This window comes from Scatophagus argus, chromosome 7, assembly GCF_020382885.2.
Source record: "Scatophagus argus isolate fScaArg1 chromosome 7, fScaArg1.pri, whole genome shotgun sequence".
Classification (NCBI taxonomy): Eukaryota; Metazoa; Chordata; class Actinopteri; family Scatophagidae; genus Scatophagus; species Scatophagus argus.
The window spans coordinates 18,273,316-18,290,782 of NC_058499.1; the positions used below are offsets into that span (position 1 = coordinate 18,273,316).

Here is a 17,467-nt window from a genome sequence, read left to right on the forward strand (position 1 = left end):
CCACTAGTCTCTTGAATTCATGTCCCGGTCAGACTGATGTGTGTGTGTGTGTATGAGTTCCTCTTTCTATATGTTTGTGAAGAGTCAGACTTCCCTGTGGCCATGACATCTGACTTTCTGTTCTCTATATAATGTGGCTTCAAGGCCCATATAAAGAATTTCCCCTCAGGGATAAATAAAGGAATCAGGGGCAGATTAAGGGTTATGTGGGCCCTTGGGCAAAACGAAATCTGTCAAGAACTATCAAGAGATAATTAGCATGACTCCTAGGAGGGCTGGAGGCCCTGGTAGCCAGAGGGCCCTCTGAAAGCACCCCCAACAAGGGCCCTTACACAAATCCTGGTGTCTTTGTCTTAAACACATATAAAAACACTGATGAGAATGTACTTCCTACCAACTCCTTCAACAGTGCTTATTGTCACTTCCTGCTATCGGTCTTCCTGCAGGAGCAAAATAAAGATCTATATTTCTTCATTTTTCCACCACATTAGCCAAATGTCAGCAGGCCCTATAACAGGGTCAGGGGCCCTGGTAGTCAAAGGATCCAAGAGAATGGAGGCCCTCTGAAATGGACAGATGAAAAGAAGAAGAAGAATCAGCTTTATTGACAGTATATATATTTTTACATACACACACTGAATTTGCAAATTGCATGCAGTGAAACACACACAGGAGCAGTGGGCAGCATCAAGTGCCCAGGGAGCACATTGGGGCCAGCTAATGGAGGGGGGGGGGCATTTTTAGCATTAATCACTCCACCACACCCATATTTTTCCTGTCTGTCCGGTGGGGGATTACATCCGATCACAAGCCGCTTCTCCAACCTCTAGGCCACGGCTGCCCTCAAAATTACGACCACGGCAGGACTCGAACCTGCAATCTTCTGATCCGAAGTCAGACGCCTTATCCATTAGGCCACGCAGCCATTGGCAAAATGTATTGTTGATAGGCATAGCAAATTGTTGTGGACCCTGGCCTCGCTGGCCGAGGCCATAATCCATCCCTGAAAGGAATTCTGATTCTGATTCTGATACAAGGCCTGTATGCTTCAGTTTATAGTTTTTTTAGTTTGTCATGTATCAGTCCAGACAAGTTTGAGGGTTCTTGAAAGTTTGTCACACTTATATCACATGTTGCCATGTATTACAGCTTTTACCATTATGTATCTTGTTCAGGGTTTTATCATATATCCTATGCAATAACCATCATACCAGACTGCAAGCTGCAGCTGGAGGAATTCCAACTTATCCGAGCGGATCGTCACAATGAACTTTCTGGCAAAACTAAAGGTGACAATGTCTGTTTTTACATTAACAGTGGCTGGTGTACCAACGTGAGTGTGATTTCCCAGCACTGTTCTCCTGCTCTGGAGTACTTAATCACACACTGTAAGCCATTTTACTCTCTGCGTGAGTTTGCTTCATTCATATTGGTCACTTTTTACATTCCGCCGAGTGAAGATGTGCACGAGGTTCAGCGTGTACTCACGGATCAGGTACTGTGTGTGGAGCAAACACATCTGGACTCCTTAGTTATTGTTCTTGGCGACTTTAATAAAGGAAATATTAGCCAAGATCTACCCAAATACAATCAGCTAATAAATGCCCGACCAGAGAGGAGAACACACTGGATCACTGTTACACCACAGTAAGTGGAGCATATCGTGCAGTGCCCCGCACCGCTCTTGGACTATCTGACCACGTCATGGTCCACCTGATTCCCACATACAGACATAGGCTGAAGCTCGCCAAACCTGTGGTGAGTACATCTAAAAAGTGGACCAGCCAGGCTGTGGAGGAGCTACTGCGATGTGTTCAGGCCTGCTACAGATACAGATACAGTATTGTGCCAACACGCACCGGGATGAGTTATAACAATGACAAACCCTGGTTCACAGCTAAACTCAGACAGCTGAGGCTAGAGAAGGAGGCTGCATTCAGAAGTGGGGATAGAGACAGCTACAAAGAGATCAAGTACAGGTTTAGCAAGGAGGTGAGAAGTGCTAAATCACTGTACTCTGAGAAACTTCAACAGCAGTTCTCAGCTAACGACTCGGCCTCTGTGTGGAAGGGCCTCAGGCAAATCACCAACTACAAGCCCAAAGCCCCCCACTCCACTGACGACCTGCAACTAGCCCACAGTCTGAATGAGTTCTATTGTCGCTTTGATGGACTATCAGCCAGCCCTGACTCCTCCACACACCCCATCAACACAGACATTCACACCCCCCACACCCCAGAAGACACCCCACCTCGGACCCCTCCTCCTCCACCACAGCTAAGATAAGATAAGATAAGAACTTTATTGATCCCGCAGGAAATTGTTGTGCCAGGGTTGCAATACAAAGAAGCATAAAAGTAGCAAGTAATCTTTCATACATAATATATAAATAACAGAGTAATATAAAAAATAACAGAGTATATACATGAGGTATAGATAGATAACAGCAGATAAGGTGCAGAATGGCAACGGATAAGGTGCGGATACAATCTTGAATCCCTCTTACAGCCCTCATCCTGACCGGTGGCAGAGGATGATCCAAAATATTTTTGAAGTGCCCCTGAAATTGCAATTGAAACTGACATCAAAAGACCGTAGACTACAATATAACTCTTATACAAAACATCCATGAATTGCAAATTTAAATAAACATGCCCTTACATGCTAAATGTCTGTCATTACACGCTTTATTAATCTATCGCTTTATTCATCCTTTTTTTTTCCAGCAAGTTGTGGTAGCTCTGCCCTCTCTTCTCTTCTTCTTAGTTTTTTCTACTGTTTTTTAGTGTGTTTTACCTGTTTTGTTTAATGTGGTTGATTGCTGTTGCAAATGTGCACACAGGGACACCACTTTTATTAGTTTTGTTTTTGCTTTTTGCTGTTTTCTGACCTTTCTGGCACTTCTCTGGGGAATCCCTTCAGCTTCAGCCATGGCTCTATTGTTTACACCAGGGATCAGCTGTTAGCTCTATGCGGCCCTGCTCTTCTCTACGCGGAAAAACTAGAGATTCCTGCAGAAATACGGAGGAGAAGGAAAGGCTGCAGAGCGGGACGAAAGATCCAGGAGAGGAAACGGAGGTACAGACCATATATACCCTCTGTTATTATGGGAAATGTCCGTTCCTTCTCCAACAAGACTGACGAGCTTACGGCACTGATCCGGCTGCAGAAGGAGTACAGGGAGTGCAGCCTTATGTGTTTCACTAAGACCTGGCTGAATGGACTGATACCGGACTCTGTGGTTTCCCTGGATGGTTTTAAACTTGTGCGTGCTGATCGGGGAGTGGAGGACTGTGGTAAGCGGAAAGGCGGGGGGCTGGCGGTGTTTGTTAATGAGAGATGGTGCAACCCGGGGCACATCTCTGTTAAGGAACAAGTCTACACTAAAGACATGGAGTTACTTGCTGTTGGCATTCGGCCTTATTACATCCCAAGGGAGTTTTCACACGTTATTGTGTTTAATGTGTACATCCCTCCCTCGGCCGATGCAGCAGCCGCCTGTGAGTTGCTCCACAGTGCAGTGACCAGGATGCAGACACAGCACCCGCAGTCCCTCCTGCTTATCAGTGGAGACTTCAATAGAGCCTCTCTATCTTCCACTCTCCCCACATTCACACAGTATGTGAAGTGCCACACCAGGGACAACAAGACGCTGGACCTTTAGTATGCTAATGTCAAAGACGCATACACCTCCGCCCCCCTCCCCCCGCTGGGACGCTCTGATCACTGTCTCGTTCATCTGCTCCCTGAATACACACCCAGGGTGAGAAGAGAGCCTGCACAGAAGAAGTCTGTGAAAGTGTGGACTGATGAGGACAGTGAGAGACTGAGAGACTGTTTCCAAACTAAAGCTTGGGAGACACTTTACAGCTCTCATGGTGATGACATCAATGGCCTGACTGACTGCATCACAGACTACATCAACTTCTGTGTGGAGAACACCTTGCCAACCCAGAGAGTGCGGTGTTTCTCCAACAACAAGCCCTGGGTGACCCTTGAGCTAAAAGCCCTGTTGAACCAGAAGAAGGCCAAACATTGGGGTGGATGACCATAAACTGGACTGGTCACATAACACTGATGCCCTGTACAAGAAGGGCCAAAGTTGCCTCCACCTTCTGAGGAGACTGAGGTCCTTTGGAGTGTGCAGACCCCTCTTAAGGAGCCTCTGCTATTCAATACGCTGTGGTCTGTTGGGAACCGGGCAGCACGGACCGGGACAGGAAGAGACTAAATAAGCTGGTCAGGAGGGCCAACTCTGTCCTGGGCTGCCCTCTGGACTCCATGCAGGAGGTGGGTGAGAGGAGGATGTTGGCCAAGCTGACATCCATCATGGACAACACCTCTCACCCTCTGCATCAGACAGTGGAGGCTCTGAGCAGCTCCTTCAGCGGCAGACTGCTACACCTTCAGTGTAGGAAGGAGCTACAGCAGGTCCTTCATTCCCACTGCTGTTAGACTGTATAATTCTACGGTCTAGTCCTCTTTCCTCCCTTAAGAGGACTTGTATATAGCTGTATATTGTACTGTTTTTAACTGTACCTTGTAAATTGTTAATTTATTTTACCTCTACATTCTTTTGGAACTGTTTTGCACACTTTTTGCTTTTTGTACTCCTCTTCTGTCCTTGTGAGCTGCCACAACAAGTGAATTTCCCCACTGCGGGGTCAATAAAGTTCATCTTATCTTATCTTTCAGGAAGGAACAAGTAGCTCCTTGGTTACTGCCTTGGCACATTTTTAGTTATGACTTAAACTATGTTTTGTCGCAAAATAGAGTTGTAGCAAATGGCAAATGTTCATCTTTGAAACTACCCACAACATGATGAAAATAAATTATGACTGAACTTGTAATAGTTTTGTTGCAAAGCACAATCTTATGGTGAAATTAGATCTGGTGTTTGTTAAGACGAATTACTTGTACCTGTTGTATAAGCATACCAAGCATCATAGCAAGAAGGCCAACAAACATATACCACCAATTAACATTAGCCCTTCATTCGTGACATGGATATTGTAATCATACAGAGAGAACATAGCATACCTTTATCTTTTGATCATTTCACCTCTTGTGCTTTTCTTTTTTTCTAAATTGGGCACTTGATGGCTTTGACCTTTTTCTGTCTATCTCTCCATTTATTCAGCACTCGACAATCAAAAAATTTCCCATCCCTCAACAGCGTGGTGAAATGTCCCCCGCTCCCCTCCCCTTTGCCTTCCTCACAAACAGCTTCAGTGCACGGCACCTTCTCAGCAAGCAGGTGTGGGGGTCGCCAGTTTGCCAATTCCTCACACAGTGATATGACAGATAATAGAGATCCATGTAGCGGCGCAGATTTTTTTTTTTCCCAAGAGCTCGTGCCGCCCCCCTCACAAGGCTCCTGGGCCAGACGGTGTGTCCCCCTCCATCCTGAGACACTGTGCGGATAAGCTGACTCCGGGACCTCAAGTGGGAGGCAACCATCAGCTCCCTCATGAAAAGGACCCAGCAAAGGATGTTCTTCCTGCGGCAGCTGAGGAAACTCAAGGTGCCCGCCAAAATGATCATTCAGTTCTACACGGCCATCATTGAGTCCATTCTCACCTCCTCCATCACCGTGTGATATGCTGGGGCCACTGACAGGGAAAAGCACAGACTGCAGCGTGCTGTGCACTCTGCTGAGAAAGTGATCGGCTGCAGCCTTCCATCTCTCCGAGACCTGTACGTCTCCAGGACTCTGAGGCGTGCAGGTCGGATCACAGCTGACCCTTCTCACCCTGGACATGGACTCTTTGAGAAACTCATTCAGGCAGGAGGTTACTGTCCATTCAGACCAGAACCTCACACCACAAGAACAGTTTCTTCTCCTCTGCTGTTGGACCGTTGAACACCAACTGATTAACATACCGCTCTGCACTTTAGTTACTTCAGTACAGTCATTGTTCTATGCTCATGTCATCATCCACCTGCTGACCATTTGCACTGTTTACTTCACTTACTTGCACTACTCCCACTCTGTACTATATCACTCTTGTACTACCTCCAGAACCATATTTATTTGGTTGCTGAGACCCCCCATCCGAAGGAGCTCAGCAGTTACAGGCCAGTGTCAGTGACGTCTCACCTGATGAAGACTCTGGAGAGACTCACCCTCGCCCACCTGCACCCACTGGTGAGCTCATCGATGGACCCGATGCAGTTTTCCTATCAGCCAGGAATTGGAGTGGAGGATGCAATTATCTACCTCCTGCACACATCACTATCTCACCTGGAGAGCGCTGGGAGCACTGTGAGGATCATGTTTTTCGACTTCTCCAGTGCCTTCAACACCATCCAGCCCACCCTACTGGGAGACAAGCTGAAGTGTGCAGGAGTAGAGCACCACCTCAGTGCCTGGACCGTGGACTACCTGACAAACAGGCCACAGTATGTGAGGACGCAGAGCGGTGAGCCTGACATGCTTCTCTGTAGTACAGGTGCACCACAGGGAACAGTTCTGGCTCCCTTTCTGTTCACTCTCTACACCTCTGATTACAGGTACAACACCCCAACCTGCCACCTACAGAAGTTCTCAGATGACTCTGCGATCGTTGGCCTCAGTTGGGCCACCTCAGTCCTGGGCTGCTCCCTGGACTCAGTGGATGAGGTGGGTGACAGGAGGAGGTGTCGTCCATGCTGGAGACCCCCTCCCACACCATGCAGGGCACTCTGACAGCACTGGGCAGCTCCTTCAGTGACAGACTGCAATAATTCTTACTCATGTAACACTACTACTAGGATCAGTACATGCATACTTAGTCTTCCTGAAACAAATCTGTACAATAATCAATCCATCCACTAATCATAACTTGAGGGACTCTAGTGTGAATAGTCTTTTTCTTTTCTGTACTGTGTACAGCTGCAGGTACTTGTTTCCTGTGTATTTATTCTTTTTGAATGCTCTTCCTTCCCTTATCCTTGCATGCTTTGCACCCTCTATATACTCTTTGCTGCTGTAAAACTGTAAATTCCCAGTTATGGGACTAATAAAGGAATATCTTATCTTATCTTATCTTATTTTACTTTATTTTATTTTGTTTTACTTTATTCTGTTTTATCTTATTTTATTTTATTCTATTATTATATGTTATGTTTTTATGTTTTATTTATGCACCAATCACTAAGGCAAATGCCTAGTAATGTGAAACCTCTTCACTTACATGGCAATAAAGACAATTCTGATTCTGATTAATTTTCTGTATTTGTATCTAACACTATGTACCTCTATACTATGCATGTTAGCACAAATACAGTGTTGTATATTGGATAGTGATGATGTGAAGATGTTGAGAGAGATCTCTGCAGACACAGTCTTACTTGTATAAGAAGTTTATTACAAGAAGCTCAGCATCAAATTAAGCACATGCACGTGAGAGGATCCCAGCCAATATGGATCACTCTACTGCATCATCTCTAACCACTTGCTTATATACATTGGTTGTCAACGTAGACAAGAGATAAAACGTCTGTCAAACTGAATTACAGACACCACAATAGCTCACTCACAATTGTTTTTTTTTAAAAAAAATGTATTAGAACACAACCTGGAAATAATGGTGTAATTAGAGATTAGCCTGATGGTAAAAATAATGTCAAGTGTGATGGAAATTTTGTATGCTTTGTAGTAACAATGACATAATGTTCACTTTTACTTCATACTTAATGTAGTTAATCTGTAGCTTTAGTTGTGTAGTGTTATAGTGACCAAGTAATGACCTGGTGAACTGACTGTTATAGCCCCGTTATAAATAACATCCTGGGTAAAGCAGAGGGCAGAAAGAGATCTTCATCTCACAGGAGATAAACCTGAACTGGGGTACTTACAGTTACTGCATCCTGTCTGTTTTTCCTTCAACCTGTGAAGGAATGTCTTTGAAGCTCCAAACAAAGAACCAGAGACACATCAGAAAGTATAAAATGGGATGAAGTCTTCAACCAGTGGGGCACAACTCTGAACTGCTTACTGCCGTGTGGTTCTGTGTGTTGCCTCCTTTCTATAGAGATTAAAACAGTTTGGTACATGCTATCTTCCGGATTTGTTGTGTTTTCCTTTGCTTAATTCACTACAGGCAGAAATGAAATTGCCGTAACACAAGTTTGAGCTTAATGTAGAAATATGACACCAATAATTTCCGGGCTCCTACATATGAAGATCTAGACACCAATAAAATTAACTATGAGAGGAAACCTTTAAGGTAAAAATTTGTCACCATTAAAATCTGAGTTCTGGGAAACTACTTAACAGTACATTATTTACCAGAGTTATTGGGGTCACCAGAGGGTGGTACTTCAGAAAAGTATAAAAGAATGAGCACAAGCGCTGTAATTTCAGTCTTGAGGACCGTTATTAAGGCTCATTTGTTGTGTTTCACTTGCTGTGATCACAATAAATTCTCTGCACCAGTTCTGCTGACTCTGCTCATCATTTCAAAACCATAGAGACTTCAACTAAATTTATAGAAATTTAGTACCAAGTGCAAGATTGGGGTTAGCTACATTAGTATGGACCCAGTCCTTTAACTCTTGGACACAACAAGATCCATCGCATCTCTTTTATTTAAAATTCTATAATAACCAAAATTACATATTAATTTTGGGATGTAAAATTCTACTGTCATTTCTAACCTGTGTACAGTGTTGATGGATAAACGTTTAGTGTGCTACAATTGTTCATTTATATACATATGACCAGCATATGGCTCATACTTGTTTAATTATAGCACATACTTGTCTAGTCACAATTATGCAACATATGGCCTGACATGAGTGGTTGGGATATGGCCTGATATGACATGTGACACAATTATGTGACATGTATCCTGTTGTATGAATTTTATTATATTACATATACTATCTATCAACCAGTAACTCTATGTATTCATGCATAATGTGTAATCAATCAAATATAGTTCATTGACATTTGTTTTGTTTTGGTTTTTTTTAATGTCTTAGAGCACAACTGTAATATCAGAAAAGCCCAATGGTAAAGTCCAAACTCAGTGTATACAATTGATACCAATACATTTAAGAAAATGTGAAAATCTAGACACCAATAGAACCAACTAAAGGATAAGTTTAGAATGGATTGTTCAGATAAAAAAAATGTCAAATCTAATTTTTTCGAAGGACATATAGAAACTCAGTGCTAAGTGCAAAATAGGAGTTAGCTTCAAAATTCTTATTCTTATTTAAATAAGAATTAAGAATTTAAATTCTTATTTAAATTCTTAAACTTTTGGACACCACAGTGTTTAGAAAGTTGATAAACCTTGGTTCTACAAACAAGAAGGGTGCTTCAATTAAAGGCACTTAACTGTATGAGCCCTAAGTTCTGCAGTTGCTAAAACGGTAAATGTTTTGCTTTTGGTTAAATAATAACAAAGGTGAAACAGAAGGACTAAGCTGAAACAGAATAAATGGCTAATATATATATACTCTTTGTTCTTGGATCTGTTATTTTACTACTGTTCTATTTGTTACTCCTCAGACTTTTTCTTGCTTCCAACCTACACACTGCCTGAGTCACCAATGCACCACAGCATGAGAAAAGCAAGAGAGAGGAGAGCAGTCCCCAGTAAGTCTCCAAGGGCTGTGAGGTACGGTATTGAATAACTGTCTGGGTCTTTACCTCTCCGCCATAGACAGTGGACCATACAGTCTGCTATGCACAGGAGGGTGAAGACCTAGGAGACAGACACGAGTAATATTGTAAAATAATGAATGAATTGTGCAGGGGGAAATTACCACACATCTGACTCACCTGAATTACGGATGCAGACAAGAAAGTGACAGTCAAGAGAGGACTGGGCAAAGTGTGGCCTCCTTTCATCAGGTGAATAGCATGTAAGAAGACAAGCTGACCAGGGATGACCAAAAGAAGCAGAACCTGAGCAGATTGGTGGTTTGCGCCTGCCATGACAAAGATAAACATCAAATTTTGTATGTTTTAGATGCAGGCACAACAATAGGCTTATTTTATTTAAATCATTTGGGACTTTGATCGTTACCTGAACCAAAGAAGGTGTGACAAGGGGTGTAGCAGCTCTGACGGTCTTCAGGAACCTCTCCAGGTGAGTAATTCAAATGTAGATTAGTAGAAATACGACTAGACTGTATGGAGACAAGGTTTCCTCCAATACCTGAATAGAAAAGAAAAAAATATGGCAGGGTAAACAGAAGAGGGGTAAGCACGGAGGCATCTGGGCTAGACTAGTGACTAACCCTCACCGGCCTGTTATTCCTACCATCGTGCTGTCCACACTGAATGCCATTAAAAATTTAAGCTATACTAAAAGAAATAGAATAATTTGACAAAAGAGGTAAACAAAAAAGAGGTATGGTACATGTGCAATTTTTAATTAAGAATTAAGAATTGCTTTATTGGCAATGTATATATTTTTACATACACACACTGAATTTGTCCTCTGCATTTAACCTATCCTTAGTTAAGGACAAATTCAGTGTGTGCACAACTAAGGATTTGTCCTCATTGAATATCAAGGTGCCATATTGCAGCTACTGGATGTAAACAGTCAGTGTAGCATGTAGCATGCCCAGTGCTGTATGACAATATGAAGTAGTCCTGCAGTGCAATGCCTTTAAAATTCTGCACTTCGACATTGAAGTTTTTCTCTGCGCCTTCCACAGCAGTGATTCTTCAGAGATGCTCAGCATTGTCTCGCTGATAATCACAAAAGTAGCAACTCTTTTTGATATTTTTCCCCTCCGTCGGTCTTGTTCAGCAAACTGGAGTCAGGATGTCAATGCACCTGAACAGGACTTTCTCTGAACACAGTGACATTTGTGTGTGTGTGTGTGTGTGTATGGGATTGGAAAGTGGAAGTGGATCTGGACAGATCAGATATAATCAGAGTACACTCCAGTTACCTATTATAACCTATATTCTAGCCAGACAAGCAACTCTTTAGAAGGGACACCTATTTATGTTCATTTTTTTATTTATTCATGTTTCACATTGCTTGGAGCATCTGGATTTTTTGGGGACCCAAGGTTGGATATCAAAGAATAAACCAATATCATTTATCTTAACCCCTGGTTATTGTGCATTTTTTAGGGGGAACTGAGGTCATTTGATGATTGACAGACATTTTTTGTTTTAACCATGAAAACAACCAACCTCTCTATGCATGTGATTAGAGATGTTTCAGTAGAGTGATCCATATTGGCCGGGATCCTCTCACATGTACGTGCTTAATTTGATGCTGAGCTTCTTGTAATAAACTTCTTATACAAGTAAGACTGTGTCTGCGGAGATCTCTTTCAACATCTTCACATCATCGCTATCCAATGTAGAAACTAGATTAACCAACAGAAATACAGATTCACTATGTTTGCTGTGTTTTCAAGTGAAACTTTTAACAGAAACAACTTTTTTATAAGGAAGTTTTGTATCAGTTTGCCCACTGACTTTTTCAAATCAGCTTAAGTATTCTGGAGATTGAAGAGGTAACAAGGTCATGTATTCCATATGTGAGTGGCAGTTCTACAGATCTCCCACAGAGTCCAGAGGTAGTGGGGAGGCCACGGAGCATATACAGGATCTCCATTAAAAATTGAGGTCCTCACACATTTATTTTGTCAATAGGAATTTACACATGTCCATTGTGAACTGATAGGATGGACATTTGTGTATCAACATATGCTAGGGAATAACAAAATACTCTGAGACATGATGTAACTTAAGGATTAATTCATGACTGTATTAATTTAAATCTTCTTTTCTTTTTTTTAGCACTTTCAAAAGAAAACAACTCACCATTTATGACAGGAGCATAAACTATGATTCCTGCCAGGTTTTGATCTGACACAGTCTTGTCCAGAATAAGTCCTCCAAAACTAAAAAAGGAACACAACCAAAAACATGATTTTAGAGGCGCTACACATTGCTGAAATGCTGGAACACATTGATGCGGGGACTCAACAAAACAATCAGGGCAATCTTTGTTCAGTGTGTTCCTTGAGAATAAGAATTTACCGAGGCACAAGTGAGCAACTGAATAAACTTCACTGAACATCACCATCAGTTCTTAATTTTGAATGTACTGATTTCAGATGCTATTATATTCTAAAATAAATAACTTTGAATATTATAAACTTGATTATTTGATAAACATTGTTAACTAAATAATTTCCCACACAGCTTTTTTTTGCTTTGCTTATACTATATAAGCTGCTGTTTGTTGAATATTTTGTATTCTCCGTCACATATTTAAATAGTTTTAATCAATTCTGAACAGCAGCGTTCTTTGCAACTGTTTGTTTGTCTTACTAGTTTCTTCATGAAAAAATGCTCCTGTACTTGTACTTACTACTTTACATTTAAAATACAACACTAATCACCATCATGACGAGGAGCAAGGACTTAGACTGTTTAATAGCAAGAAAAAATGTAAATAACAATTTTTTTACTGAATTTATAAACTTCCACTCCTAAATGTATAAAATTCAAGCAGCCTGAATACATGTTTAAGTTTCAGAAAAGGTCAGTTACAAGAGTGAGTTGAATACCTGCTGATGACCATTGCTGTAATGATTGGTTCCCACCCTGTGCGGAGCAGAATGTGACTGGCTGGATGTTTGGAAGCGATGACCATCCAAAGTGGAATTAGGCACAAAAATAATAGATCCACCAGGTACAACACATAGGAATACAAATCTGTCAAGAGAAAAGGTCAGTATTTATATGTTTATTTTCCACCAGGAATCAGTCTAAAACTACATTAACTTTCAGAGCTTCATGGATATGATAGTTTCAGGGTCGCAAGTACCATCTGTTGGCAAAAAGTGGAAATTACATGACCTCTAGTCTACCAGACCAGCTTGTAGTCTTCATCTCTCTTTACCTATGATGGAGTAGGACCACTGACTGAAGCAGGCCAGTAAGGCAAGAGTAATGAGATCCCCAAAGCTGGCTGCCAAGGGTGTGGCCACATTGTCAGGGTTGATTCCCAACTTGTTGGAGCCAATGATCACTCCCACCATAATAATACCTAGAGAGTCAAAGACAAAACAGAATTAGGCAGTTATTCTTTGGGGGGAAACTGATAAACTCAAGTTTACTTTACTTTCAAACTGAATGGACCCTCTTTATTTAGAAATAATTTCTCCTACATTTTGAGGAGAGTTGTGTTATATACTTTTGTACTCCGGCCTAACATACAGGGGTCAGCACTGTGTTACATGCTATAGCTAAACATAAAGTTGATTCCTGTGGTCATAAGTGAAGCAATTATCACATGTGTATTTGTGCGATACACCTGCCTAATCTTCTTACACTCAAGGAGAGTAGGTGACGGTGATGGCATGTTGTGTTGTTACCTTGTAGCAGTGAAGCCATGAAGGCGGTGGAAACACTGATTGAACACAGGAGCACTACATGATCAAAGGGCATCTTCCCTTCGGCCATCCAGCCCAACCCTATTGCCATCAAAGAGGCTAACAGGCTGAGCACCGTGGCTTGTAGCTGTTAAATGAGGGTGGTCTTGAGAAACATCCACAAGTCTTCGTAGATTGCAGTAAAATTATGTAGACAAACAGGCAACGTGTTTTCTCAAATGAAAATAATAATACCTGCTTGAGCGCCAGGTTCCCAATGATCAACATCCATTTTTCTCTGGCATTTTCCATTTTTCCTGCATTCACCTGTCAACATCAGATATATACATTAATTCAATTCATGACAGCTGGGCAAACTTAATTCGCTGAGGAAGATCATATGATATGATTGAAAGTCAGTAGTGGAATGTAACTAGGTACACCAAGTACATGCAACTACTTTTGAAGTTGCATGCAACGGGGGCAGCCGTGGCCTAGAGGTTGGAGAAGCGGCTTGTGATCGGAGGGTCACCGGTTCGATTTCGACAGGCAGGAAAAAATTTGGGTGTGGTGGAGTGATTAATGCAAAAAAATGCTCCCCCCCTCCATTACCTGGCTGATGTACCTTTGAGCAAGGCACTTAACCCCCTAATATGCTGCCCGGGTGCTTGATGCTGCCCACTGCTCCTGTGTGTGTTTCACTGCATGTAATTTGCTGGGTGTTGCATGTGTGTGTTCAACTAAGGATGGGTCAAATGCAGAAGATGAATTCAGTATGTGTATGTAAAAATATATATACTGTCAATAAAGCTGATTCTTCTTCTTCTTCTTTTATATTTTTAATTTTTAAAAACTAGGAGAACTTATACAAGTAACATTATTTTTGCAATGTGGTATAGTGGTAAGTGACCAACTTGCTTTGTTGTTTTTATCTCAGCCTAATGCTTCCACAGGTGCTTTGATTGATTGTTTTTTATTGTAATGTCTGGTTTGATGCAGTAGATCCTTCAATCCAAGGTAAATTTTTCCTGTGGGACTCAATAAAGTATCCTTAACCTGAAAGTAACCTTAAGTTGACAATAGTATGAGAATGAGCCGTGGGTATTGCAAAGGAATGTGAGATATTTAAGTAATGTTTAGGCTGAATATCCAGTCATTTAAGAATCAGGACTTGGTCTCATACTTTGGATGAGTGTGGTATAATTTTCTGACAAAGTGTGTGATGTGCTAAAGAATGTAGCATGCAATGCCTTGTGACAACATGAAGTAGTCATGCTGTCTAGTTTAAGAAAGTACACCTGTAGGAGAGCCAATGAAACCTCACTGTAAACACTGCATGAACTTAAAGGAGCACTTCATCGTAACCTGGCATAAAACTAACCCTTATTTTTTAAATAATATTACAAGCAAAAGCCAAGAAATAATGGTGTCTGAGATTAGCACTAAATTTGAAAAGAGGCCTAAGGAGAAGAATTAATGGTGAAAATTGTCTCTAGAGGATTATTAAAAGAAAAGTGGAAAATCCCCAAGATGACCTAAGAGTAAGGTACCAAGTGGTACAGAGGGATGGAATATGACACCTGGACAGCTCCTAGCTAACTCAGGTTGAAAAAATACTTAATGGCAAATGAGTGAAAACTGATGTAATGTTTAATGGGATGGACAATAGGCATATAGGCATATACCCAAAGGTATGAAAGCAAGAGACACCAGCCATTCTAGTCAGAGCTTTTCATTTGTACCTGGAGTGCATATCAAAATGTTCTCCTTTTTTGTCAACATTTAAGACTTTGCTGCTCAGAACTCTGTCTCCTGTTGATGATTCTACTGGACCTCAAGAACAAGGTTTTCCTGAACAATTGAATACAGCTAAAACTTAGAGTTTTTGATCTATGTGGCCTGGAGTCTCGGCTCTAAGACACCACATGAGAAAGCACGATTTTCTTTGTGTTGTTCTGATTGCTTTGATAAACCAACCCTAATTCAATAAATAATGTCTGCTGTAAGTCATCATCTGGTCTAATTAAGTCCAGTGCACAGTGTGGCTCACACGTCTTTTCAATAGTTTTGGCTCTGTGGAACACATAAATATGATTTATCAGGCTATGGCTTGTTAATGGATGGTAACTGTGATTAATATTTGATCATTATTCTCTCTCTTTTTCTAGGATTCCAGATTATCTGAACTGGTAGACTACTGTGTGCATTAATTTGTCCTTGCAGAATGCTGTACTTCAGGATGGTCTGCTGATGTAGTCTTCACAGGTCTGTGAGGAGTTTCACACAAAGACAAAAAAAACCCATGATGCAAGAGGGCAAAAATATAATTCTGAGAAAGAGATGGTAGTTACCCTGTCAGTCAATTAATTTATTATTCACTTTCACTTTATTCTATTGACCCACCTTTGTCCACTTCTTTTCTGTCATTGCATTCACACTATTGTGTTAAGTGTTGGTTAAATGTTGTTTTATACTCTATATAATGCTCTAAACACATGTCACTTGTGCTTCATGCTACCTCTGAGGTCACTTTTTGTGTCTTTCATGATATACATGTGACTGGAATAAATTGTTTCTGTGTGTGTGTGTGTGTGTGTGTGTGTGTGTGTGTGTGTGTGTGTGTGTCATGCACTCACTGCAGTCGACAGTCTAGAGGCCAGAGTCATTTCCAGGTTTCCCTTCATGCCTAATATTGCAGGAACCAGGATGAAGATCTCTGTGATTTCCTGGAACACGTCCCAGTTCTGCCGTGAAAACAGCAGAAAATATAGCCATGAACTTCAGTCAGCTCCAAAAATATACTGCGAATCATTTTTGTTTTCAAGGTGATGTGCATTTTAAGTTAATATACCAGTTTTGAAATTTAAATTAGACTCAAATGGTTTGTTTCATAATTCCCATGTTTCTCCTCTAGCTGATCTCAGTTCAGCAGAATCCTATCCTGCACCAACAAACTGCCGGTCATCCTTTATCCTAATCGACCCTTCTTTTTTTGTCTTGTCCATAACTCCCTCTCTCCTTTTCGCCCCTCTAGCCAGTAAAGACAAGAGATGATGATCATCTAAACGCTGAACAACATCTTTGTCCTCTTTGGTATTATTTTGTTTCCGCACCTGAACCACATCAAGCAGCATCCCAGCAGAGACTGTCCCAAGCCCAGCCAACAGAAATGGCACAAGGATCTGAAGCAGCATGGAGCAGACTGTCTCAGTAGGTGCACGGGAGCCACCTGCATCCCTCGCATTTGTGGATCTGCTGGACCTTGATGTACTGTAGAGTTTAGTTGGAAGCAGAAAGTCTGTCTCAGTGTACTCCTGTGGCTCATAATGGATGCTGGTGTTGACTGGTGAAATATTCCCATTAGAACTTAAATGTTGTGGACCTCCAGAGTGTTGAAATATGGATGGGTTGGTTCTGTACTCTGGGCTGGTGCCTCTGCCCACAGAGTCACTTGGAGGCAGTTGCTTGTCTTGTGACTCTGGGACAACCATGATGAAATGTTTTTTTGCAAGATGTTACTTCTGCTGCTCTGGCTCCTGAGTAACAGTGACACCTACACTCGTCACAAAACCTAGAAGGAAAATTAGCAATACAGAAAAATTACTTGAAGATAGTTTTACTTTGAAAAGCATTCCTGAGATTTACAATGAGACACAACTGAATCGTTATAACTGACAACATATAATAGCAATGAAGAACTGTTGGATGCATAACAGTACAGCGATAGAAATAAGTGTTAAAGTCAAAAGCTTAACATGTTATTCTAAACTCTTGTATTATCCAAACAAATACTGTGATATGACCTTTTTCACTTCCATGAAAAATCAGGTTGCAGTGTTGGCATGTAGAAAGCTCAGCTGTTGTGTAAGGCTGTTTCAGAGTCATCTGATGGTACAGATTGCCTGCATTATCATTCTTCATGCCTGATTCCCATCAACAACACTGAGGCTGTGTTGTCTGACTGAGACAATGCACATCATTTGAAATTCCTAAGAGATGTCCAGGTACTAAAAAGTTGAACTTATCCAGCTGCAAGCAAAGAATTGTACAAAGTGTATACATTTTTTAACACAGTCTGTAAAAATGGTTGAATGAAAATGCATCAAAAATAGTTTCA

At 41.4% G+C, this 17,467-nt stretch overlaps 1 protein-coding gene and 1 non-coding gene across 2 annotated transcripts; both read right to left on the reverse strand.

Annotated features, from left to right (window-relative positions):
• Nucleotides 1–852: 852 nt before the first annotated feature.
• On the reverse strand, nt 853–925 carry trnar-ucg. Its single transcript has one exon. It is a non-coding gene; the product is annotated as a tRNA-Arg (tRNA).
• An 8,087-nt stretch (nt 926–9,012) lies between these two features.
• On the reverse strand, nt 9,013–16,900 carry slc41a2a (solute carrier family 41 member 2a). Its single transcript, XM_046394201.1, has 10 exons — nt 16,464–16,900; nt 15,987–16,094; nt 13,606–13,677; nt 13,354–13,498; nt 12,879–13,025; nt 12,544–12,691; nt 11,792–11,871; nt 10,023–10,154; nt 9,776–9,924; nt 9,013–9,698 (listed from the first exon to the last, which is right to left on the reverse strand). The coding sequence occupies exons 1-10, from the start codon at nt 16,839–16,841 to the stop codon at nt 9,522–9,524; spliced, it is 1,536 nt and encodes a 511-aa protein (XP_046250157.1). The 5' UTR covers nt 16,842–16,900; the 3' UTR covers nt 9,013–9,521.
• Between the last annotated feature and the right edge of the window lie 567 nt (nt 16,901–17,467).